The sequence below is a fragment of the Gobius niger genome, assembly GCF_951799975.1.
Source record: "Gobius niger genome assembly, chromosome: 6".
Lineage (NCBI taxonomy): Eukaryota > Metazoa > Chordata > Actinopteri > Gobiiformes > Gobiidae > Gobius > Gobius niger.
Genome location: NC_136857.1, coordinates 39,539,181 through 39,552,768, shown reverse-complemented (window position 1 = coordinate 39,552,768; position 13,588 = coordinate 39,539,181). Strand labels below are relative to the sequence as shown.

The 13,588-nt window shown below is 49.7% G+C and overlaps 2 protein-coding genes across 2 annotated transcripts in view; both read left to right on the top strand.

The window, feature by feature from the left end:
• Nucleotides 1–13,588, top strand: part of LOC306964895 (interferon-induced very large GTPase 1-like) — a 470,425-nt gene that overhangs the window by 376,449 nt on the left and 80,388 nt on the right. The window lies entirely within an intron of this gene.
• LOC306963943 (pre-mRNA-splicing factor 38A-like) lies at nt 153–12,971 on the top strand. Its single transcript, XM_079557719.1, has 10 exons — nt 153–386; nt 2,028–2,187; nt 3,531–3,652; nt 3,797–3,882; nt 5,832–5,942; nt 9,731–9,837; nt 9,915–9,941; nt 10,008–10,099; nt 12,638–12,680; nt 12,750–12,971. The coding sequence occupies exons 1-10, from the start codon at nt 257–259 to the stop codon at nt 12,790–12,792; spliced, it is 921 nt and encodes a 306-aa protein (XP_079413845.1). The 5' UTR covers nt 153–256; the 3' UTR covers nt 12,793–12,971.

The following is a 13,588-nucleotide window of genomic DNA, read 5'->3' as shown; positions in this document are numbered from 1 at the left end:
CTTTATTTTCGTCTTGAAAAAACTTGATAAATGTTTAAACACGAAGTCATTAAATATTTATTTGATTTACTCATTTATTGATTAACACGGGGCCGTTTGGTTTTGTGCGCAGTTCCTCCGGGTGGTGGCGGTAGTCCATATCCTCCGTCAAACATCCGTAGAAGAAGAAAACCCGGAAGGACGCGGCTGCTGCGGGGGTGCGTGCTACAGCTAACCGCTAAACTCTGCAACATTTCCCCGTTTCTTCTCGTCTGAAATGGCGAACAGGACCGTGAAGGACGCGAACAGCATCCACGGCACGAACCCCCAGTACCTGGTGGAGAAAATCATCCGCACCCGCATTTACGAGTCCAAATACTGGAAGGAGGAATGCTTCGGTCTCACCGGTAACTAGCACTTAGCGCTTAGCATTTAGCATCGCGGCTAAAAGCGGCGCATCCACGTAAATAAACAACCTTAACGAGACTCAAAACGGTCAGATCTGTTCGAAGCTGATCCGTTTAGTCACTGGGACCTACAGGAGGTTTTAATGTGAAGGAGGAGCAGCCTGAGGTGAAAATGTGACATAAAAACAACAGCATTAGCCCATGTTTGTGTTGAAGTAATTCTCAAGCTTTTCACCAGAAGTTCCACCTGATGAAATATCTGACCTTCCAAGTCCCTCCAGGCCTGGACCCAGATTAAACCAGGACTAAAGCAGGGTTTAAAGGCTCTGAAATGGACCTAAATGTGACTAAACTGTGGCTCAACACGACTTCATTCATTCACTTGTTTGTTTGAGCGTTTGAGCAAATCATCAAAGTTTATTTTTTTATTATTCACAGAAATAGTTTAAAAACGCAAATAAAAAGGAAACAAGTGAAGGAAGTTTTACAGAAAGGCCAGTTATACTAATTATAAACCCGTTACCACATCAATAATGCATTAGTTTGTTGTGAGTCAGATAGTCTCTTGCCTTTTCCTTTTTTCTTTATTATAGACAAACAAAGCTTAATGACTTATGCAGACACGATATTGTAAAGCTTTACTGTTTAAGGTTTGGGGTCAGGCCAGTCAATCATCAATGACCCTTTAACAATAAGGACATTAGGTGACCCCAGACCTTTGATGTTCATGAGAAATCCATCAAAAAAAGACAAAAATCCATAAAAAAAAAGACAAAAATCCATCAAAAAAAGACAAAAATCCATCAAAAAAATGACAAAAATCCATCAAAAAATGACAAAAATCCGGAAAAAAAGTGACAAAAATCCATCAAAAAAATGACAAAAATCCATCAAAAAAGTGACAAAAATCCGGAAAAAAAGTGACAAAAGTCCATCAAAAAAAGACAAAAATCCATCAAAAAAAGACAAAAATCCATCAAAAAAGTGACAAAAATCCATCAAAAAAGACAAAAATCCATCAAAAGAAAGACAAAAATCCATCAAAAAAATGACAAAAATCCATCAAAAAAAGACAAAAATCCATCAAAAAAAGACAAAAATCCATCAAAAAATGACAAAAATCCATCAAAAAAAAGACAAAAATCCATCAAAAAAAAAGACAAAAATCCAGCAGAAAAAAGACAAAAATCCATCAAAAAAATGACAAAAATCCATCAAAAAAATGACAAAAATCCATCAAAATAAGACAAAAATCCATCAAAAAAAGACAAAAATCCATCAAAAAAAGACAAAAATCCATCAAAAAAAGACAAAAATCCATCAGAAAAAAGACAAAAATCCATCAAAAAAAATGACAAAAATCCATCAAAAAAAGACAAAAATCCAGCAGAAAAAAGACAAAAATCCATCAAAAAAGTGACAAAAATCCAAAAATTAAAAATTAGAAGAAAAAAATTGAAAAAAATAAAAATAATAATTTGTAAAAATATAAATAAAAATTATAATCGATTTTTTTGCCATTATGCTAATTTTGTAATCGTTTACTGTTGTAATCGAAATCGTAATCGAATTTTGATTTATTGCACAGCTCTACACACATGTTTAAAACATCCTAAGTCTAAGTTTTGTGTGTGTTTGTAGCGGAGCTGGTGGTGGACAAAGCCATGGAGCTGAAGTACACAGGAGGAGTGTTTGGAGGAAACATCAAACCCACACCGTTCCTCTGTCTGACGCTGAAGATGCTGCAGATCCAACCGGAGAAAGACATCATCGTGGAGTTCATCAAGAACGAGGACTTCAAGTGAGGACCTGGACCGGACTGGGACAAAACTGAGGACTAAACCAGGACTAAACCAGGACTGGGCGACATAACCACTTATTATTTTAGTATGTTTTTTAAACTTTGAAAGGTCTCCTGATCTTTCATATGAAGAAAGCTGCTCAGAATCCAGACCATTTATATGTAGATTCATAATACAGTCCACAATAAGGACCATTAAGAATTGTTTCATGTTTCAAGTTCAAGTTTGATGGTTTTGTATAGCCCAATATCACAGTAGAAGTGGCCTCACAGCTGCACCAAACATAAAGGCAATAAAACAGAGCAATAAATATGACAATAAGTTCAGGTGAATATAATGGCAAATAGGAGGTAGCGAAGAGCGGCGTGGGCGTCCCCCGTCCGTAGACTCTCCAGCACGGCAAGGAAAAACTCAGAAACCCGGCAGGAGAAAAGAGAAACCTTGGGGAGAACCACAGAAGGAGAGATCCACTCCCATGGACGGACAGGCTATAGAGACCCAGGGCCGAAGGATCCCTCAGCAGACGGGCCAAGATCACAGACTGTCCAGTCCTCAGATTCCAGAATGCCAGTTCCTCCGTTCACCCAGGTTCCTCCATTCGATCTAGACAGGCACTCCCGAGGGGGGGGGCAGGAGACACCATGTGAATAGTGATGAACAGACTACAGATAAATTAAGTATTGTATCATGATAAAACAAAGTCTGCAGTAAGAAGAAGAGGACAGCGCTCAGTGGACCGTACTTCCCACAGCAGTGTTTCTCCTGAGGCAGCTTTACTTCAGGCTGTGGGTCAGAGCTTTACCAAACTGGCCTGATTATAAGCTAATTCGATAATTAATTGTTATCTCTGTTTTAAATATTCCACGTATTCCAATATACCATTTATCGCCCAGCCCTAGACTAAACAAGGACCTAACTGGAACTGAACTGGGACTGAACTGGGACTGAACTGGGACTGAACTGGGACTGAACTGGGACTGAACTGGGACTGAACTGGGACTGAACTGGGGGGAAACCAGGGCTAAACTGGGACTAAACAGAAACCGAACTGAACTGGGACTGAACCTTGTTACTGACTCATGTTTCTGTGAGTCTCCGCTGCTGCTTTAGGTTCAGGACATTTGAACATTTCCTTCAAACACCAACATGTTCAACACAGTCTGGACTTACATCATTGTGTACTTGATGTTATTTAAACTGTATTAACATTTAAATGTCTGACCTCGATCTGACCTCGATCTGACCCCGCTCTGACCCCGCTCTGACCCCGCTCTGACCCCGGCCTGACCTCGATCTGACCCCGCTCTGACCCCGCTCTGACCCCGGTCCCTCTGTGTCTCAGGTACGTGCGTTTGCTTGGGGCCATGTACATGCGTCTGACGGGGACGGCCGTCGACTGCTACAAATACCTGGAGCCGCTTTACAACGACTACCGGAAAGTCAAGACTCAGAACCGCAACGGAGGTCAGTGCTGACACTCGGCTTTACTTCAGCTTTACCCAAATCTAAAAGCTCACAGCCTCGAGGCCAGAGTAACGCCTCAAAGCCCGGACCTGCACATCGAAACGTCGCTGTGGTGAATGTAGTGAATGTTTGTTTGTGCTGCAGAGTTCGAGCTGATGCACGTGGATGAATTCATCGATGAGCTGCTTCACGCTGAGAGAATCTGTGACATCATCCTGCCCCGCCTCCAGGTCAGTCCCGGGACCGCCCTCTGCTCTGGATCACTCCCTCACCGCAGCCGGGTCAAGGGCCTCGTTATACAGCCATAGTGATTACCTCGTCTTAAAGGAACAGGAACACTGAGATCTGTTCTTACCTGAGCTTAGACGAGTTGATGTGTACCTGTCTGGTCTTTACGCTTGCCTAAATACAGTTACCTGAGCACGGTCCAAGTCTAGTTACACAAAGGGCAGTGTGACCAGGGCGAAGTCTTTCCTTTTTGAGGGACAGACATGTGTTCTGGATGCACATGGATGCCCGGCTGCCACTTCTCAGAACTGAATCAGAAACGAGCGTAATCTTTCCTCATCCTGTTTGTCAATATTTAGCTATTGTAAAACGCGCAGGATTTCTCACATGGCGGGGGTATAGCGCCACCTGATGCGCGGGTTGCAGGTTCCCCTGCGGTCTCCGCCGCCATGCCTGCAGATCGGGTCATACATCGGGCGGGTTGGGGCGGGTCGAACGGCCTGCTCACTGCGGCCGTACGTGCGCCCGCTGTCGGTAGCCACGACTCATACTATCGTCTTTACAGCAGGTGTTTCACGTCAATATGCAACAGATTTTCATTAAATCAGCAGCGTTTTGTTGCTTGTGATCCAGAGAAGCTTCTGTGGAGCCAAACGTCTCCTATTTTCCACGGCCTGTGCGTCTGTGCACGAGTTTGCGTTACATCCAAAGCTTGCAGAGTCTCGCCGGGCTCAGACCTAGAGCGGCGGAAGAGAGGAGAGCGGCGAGCTTCCATTCATTCCCTCTGCTGCCTGGCGACCGGAAAGAAGCCTCCGGAAATCCACAGGAGAGCGGCGAGATACGGGCGGCCGCAGCGGAGACTAGCGTTAAAAAAATGTCAACACTATGCAAATACAGAGCCATTTCCGGCGGCGGCTCCAACAACAGAGCTGGATCTGACAGACACCTGTGCGTAATTGGCTCATGCGCAAAAGCTGCGTCTCAAACCCACCTCCACGCGCTCCTGCACAAGGGGGGCTGGCCGCTTGGTGTGAGCCCGGCGTCTGCCCTCTAAGCTCATGCCCTTCCCAACACTGTAACTGTGAAGTTGGGTTTTCTACACTGGTTGGTTTGAGACTGAAATTCTTTTTGTTTAATGTGTAAAATCCAGTACCGTATTTTCCGGACTGTAAGTCGCACTTTTTTCCATAGTTTGGCAGGGGGCGTGTCTTATCCCTCCGGTGGGACTAATATGTGTTTTTTTTTTTCTTGTCTTAAATTCCAATATATAATTTCACATGCCACTAGAGGGCACTGCAGGCTAATCGAGCAGCAGAAAGACAGTTTAGAGCGAGCGAGAAGCGGAGGTTACTTTTAGAAGAGAACAAAACAAAGCTAATCACGGGCTAAAAGCTCGAGCCACAGCTAGAGGGACGACTTCGCAAATGAGAGCTTGAAAAACACGCTGTTGGGAGAGGTTTGTCAACAGTGCAGAGGTTTGTTCCTTATGTTTTAGTATCTGAACTGTTTATGTGACGTTAACATAACAGACACCCATTTGGTTCGTTGTGTAATGCAGTGGTTCTCAACCTGTTGGAGCCGCGACCCCATTATAGCAGTTTAAGGGATTCGTGACCCCCCGCCCGGGTCACACCGTGAGAAATAGGAACATTAGTCTACATAAAAAAACAAAGTAAAACACAAATAGCTAAAATAAAATTCATCAAACTACAAACATATAATGGCACTCTGGTAAAACAGCACACACGAGACAGTAAAATATAATAATATACTCAAAAAAAAGTATGTGTTTTTTATCTACATGATCTAGGGACCCCCCAAATTTGTCTTTTTCAAATTAAAAGAAATTCATATAAGAATTTCTGATCATATCATTGCATTAGTGTAATGAAAGCTCCGAGCTCTTGTGTGACTGGAGACTCTTTATATTCACGTTTGTGTCTTTGTGCAGAAGCGACAGGTGCTGGAGGAGGCGGAGCAGCTGGAGCCTCGGATCAGCGCTTTAGAGGAGGATCTGGAGGAGGTGGAGAGCAGCGAAGAAGAGGACGACCCCGACGAGAAGGTGCTGCCCCTGCTGTCTGCTCTCAGTCCTGCCCCCTGCTGTCTGCTCTCAGTCCTGCCCCCTGCTGTCTGCTCTCAGTCCTGCTGTCTGCTCTCAGTCCTGCCCCCTGCTGTCTGCTCTCAGTCCTGCCCCTGCTGTCTGCTCTCAGTCCTGCCCCTGCTGTCTGCTCTCAGTCCTGCCCCCTGCTGTCTGCTCTCAGTCCTGCTGTCTGCTCTCAGTCCTGCCCCCTGCTGTCTGCTCTCAGTCCTGCCCCTGCTGTCTGCTCTCAGTCCTGCCCCTGCTGTCTGCTCTCAGTCCTGCCCCCTGCTGTCTGCTCTCAGTCCTGCTGTCTGCTCTCAGTCCTGCCCCCTGCTGTCTGCTCTCAGTCCTGCCCCTGCTGTCTGCTCTCAGTCCTGCCCCCTGCTGTCTGCTCTCAGTCCTGCTGTCTGCTCTCAGTGCTGCCCCCTGCTGTCTGCTCTCAGTCCTGCTGTCTGCTCTCAGTCCTGCCCCTGCTGTCTGCTCTCAGTCCTGCCCCCTGCTGTCTGCTCTCAGTCCTGCCCCCTGCTGTCTGCTCTCAGTCCTGCCCCTGCTGTCTGCTCTCAGTCCTGCCCCCTGCTGTCTGCTCTCAGTCCTTCCCCCTGCTGTCTGCTCTCAGTCCTGCTGTCTGCTCTCAGTCCTGCCCCCTGCTGTCTGCTCTCAGTCCTGCCCCTGCTGTCTGCTCTCAGTCCTGCCCCCTGCTGTCTGCTCTCAGTCCTGCCCCCTGCTGTCTGCTCTCAGTCCTGCCCCCTGCTGTCTGCTCTCAGTCCTGCCCCTGCTGTCTGCTCTCAGTCCTTCCCCCTGCTGTCTGCTCTCAGTCCTGCTGTCTGCTCTCAGTCCTGCCCCCTGCTGTCTGCTCTCAGTCCTGCCCCTGCTGTCTGCTCTCAGTCCTGCCCCCTGCTGTCTGCTCTCAGTCCTGCCCCCTGCTGTCTGCTCTCAGTCCTGCCCCCTGCTGTCTGCTCTCAGTCCTGCCCCTGCTGTCTGCTCTCAGTCCTGCCCCTGCTGTCTGCTCTCAGTACTGCCCCCTGCTGTCTGCTCTCAGTCCTGCCCCCTGCTGTCTGCTCTCAGTCCTGCCCCCTGCTGTCTGCTCTCAGTCCTGCCCCTGCTGTCTGCTCTCAGTACTGCCCCTGCTGTCTGCTCTCAGTCCTGCCCCCTGCTGTCTGCTCTCAGTACTGCCCCTGCTGTCTGCTCTCAGTCCTGCCCCCTGCTGTCTGCTCTCAGTCCTGCCCCCTGCTGTCTGCTCTCAGTCCTGCCCCTGCTGTCTTAGCATAATTAGCATAATCGCAACAAATCGATTATAATTTTTTGTTTTTTTTTGTTTTTGTTTTTCATATTATTATATTTTTTTTTCAATTTTTTTTTATTTTTTTTTTCAAATTTTTAATTTGGGGATTTTTGTCACTTTTTAGCTGGATTTTTGTCACTTTTTTAATGGATTTTTGTCACTTTTTTGATGGATTTTTGTCACTTTTTTGATGTATTTTTGTCACTTTTTTGATGGATTTTTGTCACTTTTTTAAATGGATTTTTGTCATTTTTTTGATGGATTTTTTTAAAGGCAACAAATAATCGTTTGAATAATCGTGATTTCAATTATGACAAAAATAATCGTGATTATTATTTTTTCAATAATCGAGCAGCCCTACTGCCCCCTGCTGTCTGCTCTCAGTCCTGCTGTCTGCTCTCAGTCCTGCTGTCTGCTCTCAGTCCTGCCCCTGCTGTCTGCTCTCAGTCCTGCCCCTGCTGTCTGCTCTCAGTCCTGCCCCCTGCTGTCTGCTCTCAGTCCTGCCCCCTGCTGTCTGCTCTCAGTCCTGCTGTCTGCTCTCAGTCCTGCCCCCTGCTGTCTGCTCTCAGTCCTGCTGTCTGCTCTCAGTCCTGCCCCTGCTGTCTGCTCTCAGTCCTGCTGTCTGCTCTCAGTCCTGCCCCTGCTGTCTGCTCTCAGTCCTGCCCCCTGCTGTCTGCTCTCAGTCCTGCCCCCTGCTGTCTGCTCTCAGTCCTGCCCCTGCTGTCTGCTCTCAGTCCTGCTGTCTGCTCTCAGTCCTGCCCCTGCTGTCTGCTCTCAGTACTGCCCCCTGCTGTCTGCTCTCAGTCCTGCCCCTGCTGTCTGCTCTCAGTCCTGCCCCTGCTGTCTGCTCTCAGTCCTGCCCCCTGCTGTCTGCTCTCAGTCCTGCCCCCTGCTGTCTGCTCTCAGTCCTTCCCCTGCTGTCTGCTCTCAGTGCTGCCCCCTGCTGTCTGCTCTCAGTCCTTCCCCCTGCTGTCTGCTCTCAGTCCTGCCCCCTGCTGTCTGCTCTCAGTCCTGCTGTCTGCTCTCAGTGCTGCCCCTGCTGTCTGCTCTCAGTCCTGCCCCCTGCTGTCTGCTCTCAGTCCTGCCCCCTGCTGTCTGCTCTCAGTCCTGCTGTCTGCTCTCAGTCCTGCTGTCTGCTCTCAGTCCTGCCCCTGCTGTCTGCTCTCAGTCCTGCCCCCTGCTGTCTGCTCTCAGTCCTGCCCCTGCTGTCTGCTCTCAGTCCTGCCCCCTGCTGTCTGCTCTCAGTCCTGCCCCTGCTGTCTGCTCTCAGTCCTGCCCCCTGCTGTCTGCTCTCAGTCCTGCCTCCTGCTGTCTGCTCTCAGTCCTGCTGTCTGCTCTCAGTCCTGCCCCTGCTGTCTGCTCTCAGTCCTGCTGTCTGCTCTCAGTCCTGCCCCTGCTGTCTGCTCTCAGTCCTGCTGTCTGCTCTCAGTCCTGCCCCCTGCTGTCTGCTCTCAGTCCTGCCCCTGCTGTCTGCTCTCAGTCCTGCCCCTGCTGTCTGCTCTCAGTCCTGCCCCTGCTGTCTGCTCTCAGTCCTGCCCCTGCTGTCTGCTCTCAGTGCTGCCCCCTGCTGTCTGCTCTCAGTCCTGCCCCCTGCTGTCTGCTCTCAGTCCTGCCCCTGCTGTCTGCTCTCAGTACTGCCCCCTGCTGTCTGCTCTCAGTCCTGCCTCCTGCTGTCTGCTCTCAGTCCTGCTGTCTGCTCTCAGTCCTGCCCCTGCTGTCTGCTCTCAGTCCTGCCCCCTGCTGTCTGCTCTCAGTCCTGCCCCTGCTGTCTGCTCTCAGTACTGCCCCTGCTGTCTGCTCTCAGTGCTGCCCCCTGCTGTCTGCTCTCAGTCCTGCTGTCTGCTCTCAGTCCTGCTGTCTGCTCTCAGTACTGCCCCTGCTGTCTGCTCTCAGTCCTGCCCCTGCTGTCTGCTCTCAGTCCTGCCCCTGCTGTCTGCTCTCAGTGCTGCCCCTGCTGTCTGCTCTCAGTGCTGCCCCCTGCTGTCTGCTCTCAGTCCTGCTGTCTGCTCTCAGTCCTGCTGTCTGCTCTCAGTCCTGCTGTCTGCTCTCAGTCCTGCCCCCTGCTGTCTGCTCTCAGTGCTGCCCCTGCTGTCTGCTCTCAGTCCTGCTGTCTGCTCTCAGTCCTGCTGTCTGCTCTCAGTCCTGCTGTCTGCTCTCAGTCCTGCCCCCTGCTGTCTGCTCTCAGTCCTGCTGTCTGCTCTCAGTCCTGCCCCTGCTGTCTGCTCTCAGTCCTTCCCCTGCTGTCTGCTCTCAGTCCTGCCCCCTGCTGTCTGCTCTCAGTCCTGCCCTTGCTGTCTGCTCTCAGTACTGCCCCCTGCTGTCTGCTCTCAGTCCTGCCCCCTGCTGTCTGCTCTCAGTCCTGCCCCCTGCTGTCTGCTCTCAGTCCTGCCCCCTGCTGTCTGCTCTCAGTCCTGCCCCCTGCTGTCTGCTCTCAGTCCTGCTGTCTGCTCTCAGTACTGCCCCCTGCTGACCCTGTTTTATGTCTCAGGTGGAGCGTGTGCCGAGCCCGGAGCCCCATCGCCGTGGTTACAGAGACAGTGACCGCCCCCGCAGGTCTCCGTCACCGCGGTATCGGCGCAGCAGGTCACCGCGCAGGTATAAGCCCCGCCCACTCAGCGTCTCCTGAGACTTAAACCCGGCGCACAGGTGTTTTAACGTTGTGTGTTTTCCAGGAGGAGCCGCTCCCCGAAGAGACGCAGGTAAACGATCGGAAACGTCCGGTGTTTTCTGAGTTTCCGTGAGTGACGGTTTGTGTTTGTGCTCAGCCCGTCCCCGCGCAGAGAACGACACCGAAGCAAAAGCCCCAGACGACACCGGAGCAGGTCCAGGGAGAGGCGGCACCGCTCCAAGTCTCCAGGTACGACCGGACCGGGGAGGAACGGGGGGACCGAGGGAAGCGCCTCTAAACCCGGCCACTCTCTGAGCGGCTCCAACACCGGTAACTGAGCCGAGGCGTCTGCGCAGACTGACCGAGGGAAGCGCCTCTAAACCGGCCACTCTCTGTGCGGCTCCAACACCGGTAACTGAGCCGAGGCGTCTGCGCAGACTGACCGAGGGAAGCGCCTCTAAACCCGGCCTCTCTCTGAGCGGCTCCAACACCGGTAACTGAGCCGAGGCGTCTGCGCAGACTGACCGAGGGAAGCGCCTCTAAACCCGGCTACTCTCTGAGCGGCTCCAACACCGGTAACTGAGCCGAGGCGTCTGCGCAGACTGACCGAGGGAAGCGCCTCTAAACCCGGCCACTCTCTGAGCGGCTCCAACACCGGTCACTGAGCCGAGGCGTCTGCGCAGACTGACCGAGGGAAGCGCCTCTAAACCCGGCCACTCTCTGAGCGGCTCCAACACCGGTAACTGAGCCGAGGCGTCTGCGCAGACTGACCGGGGGAAGCGCCTCTAAACCCGGCTACTCTCTGAGCCGAGGCGTCTGCGCAGACTGACCGAGGGAAGCGCCTCTAAACCGGCCACTCTCTGAGCGGCTCCAACACCGGTAACTGACCGAGGCGTCTGCGCAGACTGACCGAGGGAAGCGCCTCTAAACCGGCCACTCTCTGAGCGGCTCCAACACCGGTAACTGAGCCGAGGCGTCTGCGCAGACTGACCGGGGGAAGCGCCTCTAAACCCGGCCACTCTGAGCGGCTCCAACACCGGTAACTGAGCCGAGGCGTCTGCGCAGACTGACCGGGGGAAGCGCCTCTAAACCGGCCACTCTCTGAGCGGCTCCAACACCGGTAACTGAGCCGAGGCGTCTGCGCAGACTGACCGGGGGAAGCGCCTCTAAACCCGGCTACTCTCTGAGCCGAGGCGTCTGCGCAGACTGACCGAGGGAAGCGCCTCTAAACCGGCCACTCTCTGAGCGGCTCCAACACCGGTAACTGACCGAGGCGTCTGCGCAGACTGACCGAGGGAAGCGCCTCTAAACCGGCCACTCTCTGAGCGGCTCCAACACCGGTAACTGAGCCGAGGCGTCTGCGCAGACTGACCGGGGGAAGCGCCTCTAAACCCGGCCACTCTGAGCGGCTCCAACACCGGTAACTGAGCCGAGGCGTCTGCGCAGACTGACCGGGGGAAGCGCCTCTAAACCGGCCACTCTCTGAGCGGCTCCAACACCGGTAACTGAGCCGAGGCGTCTGCGCAGACTGACCGGGGGAAGCGCCTCTAAACCCGGCCACTCTGTGCGGCTCCAACACCGGTAACTGAGCCGAGGCGTCTGCGCAGACACCGGTAACTAAGCCGAGGCGTCTGCGCAGACTGACCGAGGGAAGCGCCTCTAAACCCGGCCACTCTCCCAGGAAGAGCCGCTGCGGGACAGCGCGTCAGTCTGACTGAACACATGCGCGTTTTAAGAATATCCTGATTAAACGTATTAGCTGCTGAGTTCATAACACACTTATATAAAAGTAAATGTACCTGTAGTTCACTGTTTTCTTGGAAATTGTGACGAAGCACGAAGAGAAAGCGTAACATATCCAGACAGCGATGATGACGCTTCGACTGCGCTTTGTAAAACGGGCTAAAGGCGTAAATCTAAACTTTTTTGATAGAAATATTGAACCTTTTTTAATATTTAGGCCTGTCTCGAAAACACTTTGTTATGTTAGTCACTGACTTTGGTGACATGTTTAATATATTTTTCTATATTCTCTTTCCATATTTTTTTACTGTCGACATAATTTTTACCGGCCATTTGTTTTTCAAACCGGCCACAGCCGGCCAACGGAAACCCTGCTCCAGTGTTGATTATTTTTCATACCCAGACAAGCATCCACAATCTGATAACTCCATAAATCAAAATCTCAAATATTATACTGACTTTGTTACAGTAATTATCTTTTTTCCCCCCCGTGTTGTGAATTTTATTCCCATTATTCACATTTCTTTAACGTTACCCTCTATTTAGCCCCATTTCCCCTTCAGTATTTCCCAATTTTTTCCTACTTTTCTAGAATTTTGTCCTTTTTTCACCTCTTTTTTTCCTTCATTATTTCCCTGTTTTAAATATATGTTCCTTTCCCTCATTATTTACCCCACTCCTCCTTGTATTCTCTCCCCGTATATTCCATATTTTGCACATTAGTGAACTCCTTTATGATTTCATCTTGTAGTTGATACATGACCCGGCTCTAGTTCATACACATTATTATAAAAAGTGTATAAATGTGAGAAAAATGTGTGATTAATATGTGATAAATGTGATAAATGTGAGATAAATGTGAGATAATGTGAGATAAATGTGAGATAAATGTGAGATAAATGTGAGATAATGTGAGATAAATGTGAGATAAATGTGAGATAAATGTGAGATAAATGTGAGATAAATGTGAGATAAATGTGATAAATGTGAGATAAATGTGTGTAAATGTGAGATAATGTGATAAATGTTGTTTTGTTGGCGCAGGTCACCACAGGAGCCACAGACACAGGAGTCAGTCTCAGGAGAGGTCTGTGTCGCCTTTAACACCTTTAACTCGTTAACTCTTCATCTGAACCAGTTTCTTCTTCTCTTGCAGGAGTTCCAAAAAGAGCCACAAGAAGAGCCGGCGACACGAGTGACCGCGGCGCCCCCTGTCTGTCGCTGTTGTATAGAACATTTTGTGTATTTTTTACTTTGTTTTTAGCTCAGACTGAACTCTCCATTTCATCAAATCCAGGATCAATAAAAAGATCAGACACGTTTTCAGTTTGGACACTTTGATTTTAATGTTGCAGAAACTGAACCTCTTTACCCATATCTAAAAGCTTCTTGCCTGGTGAGCTCCTATAGGCCAATGGAAGGCCTCATTTGAAAGCTTTTTTCTTGTGCTGTTGCCTCGTTATCGTCATATTTTTCATGTTTTTTTGGTCACGTTCTTGTGGCTTTTTTGTTTTTGTTTTGGCAGATGATTCCTCGAACACCTTCATAATGATGTTACACAGTGTCAATAGGCTTCATTGTTTCAGCGCCATCTGGTGGTGAGAAAGTATTACAGCAGAGCCTGAAAAAAGCTCATTTATTAGAAACGTGAACCACATCGTCAGGCGGGGGCAGATCTACTGGAGCAGCAGCAGCACCATCGATATAATAAAGGCTCGATGTCTTAAAGGGATATTTCCTCGTTATCCAGAGTGTTGCTGATTTCTGGAGATACTTTTTTGTAATTCTTGCAGTTCTTATATTTGAAGAGTTTCGTGTCGTTTCGTGGCTTTTTTATTTTATTTTGAAGGTCTAACTCTCCTCTGTTCATACATAATAAAAAATAACTTTTATACATTTTTAATCCCTTAATTGCCAACTTTCTGACCCAAAGTCACTATAATGCATGTTCAAAAAACACAAAAAATGAAATATCTTAACATTTTCTAAAGCCCA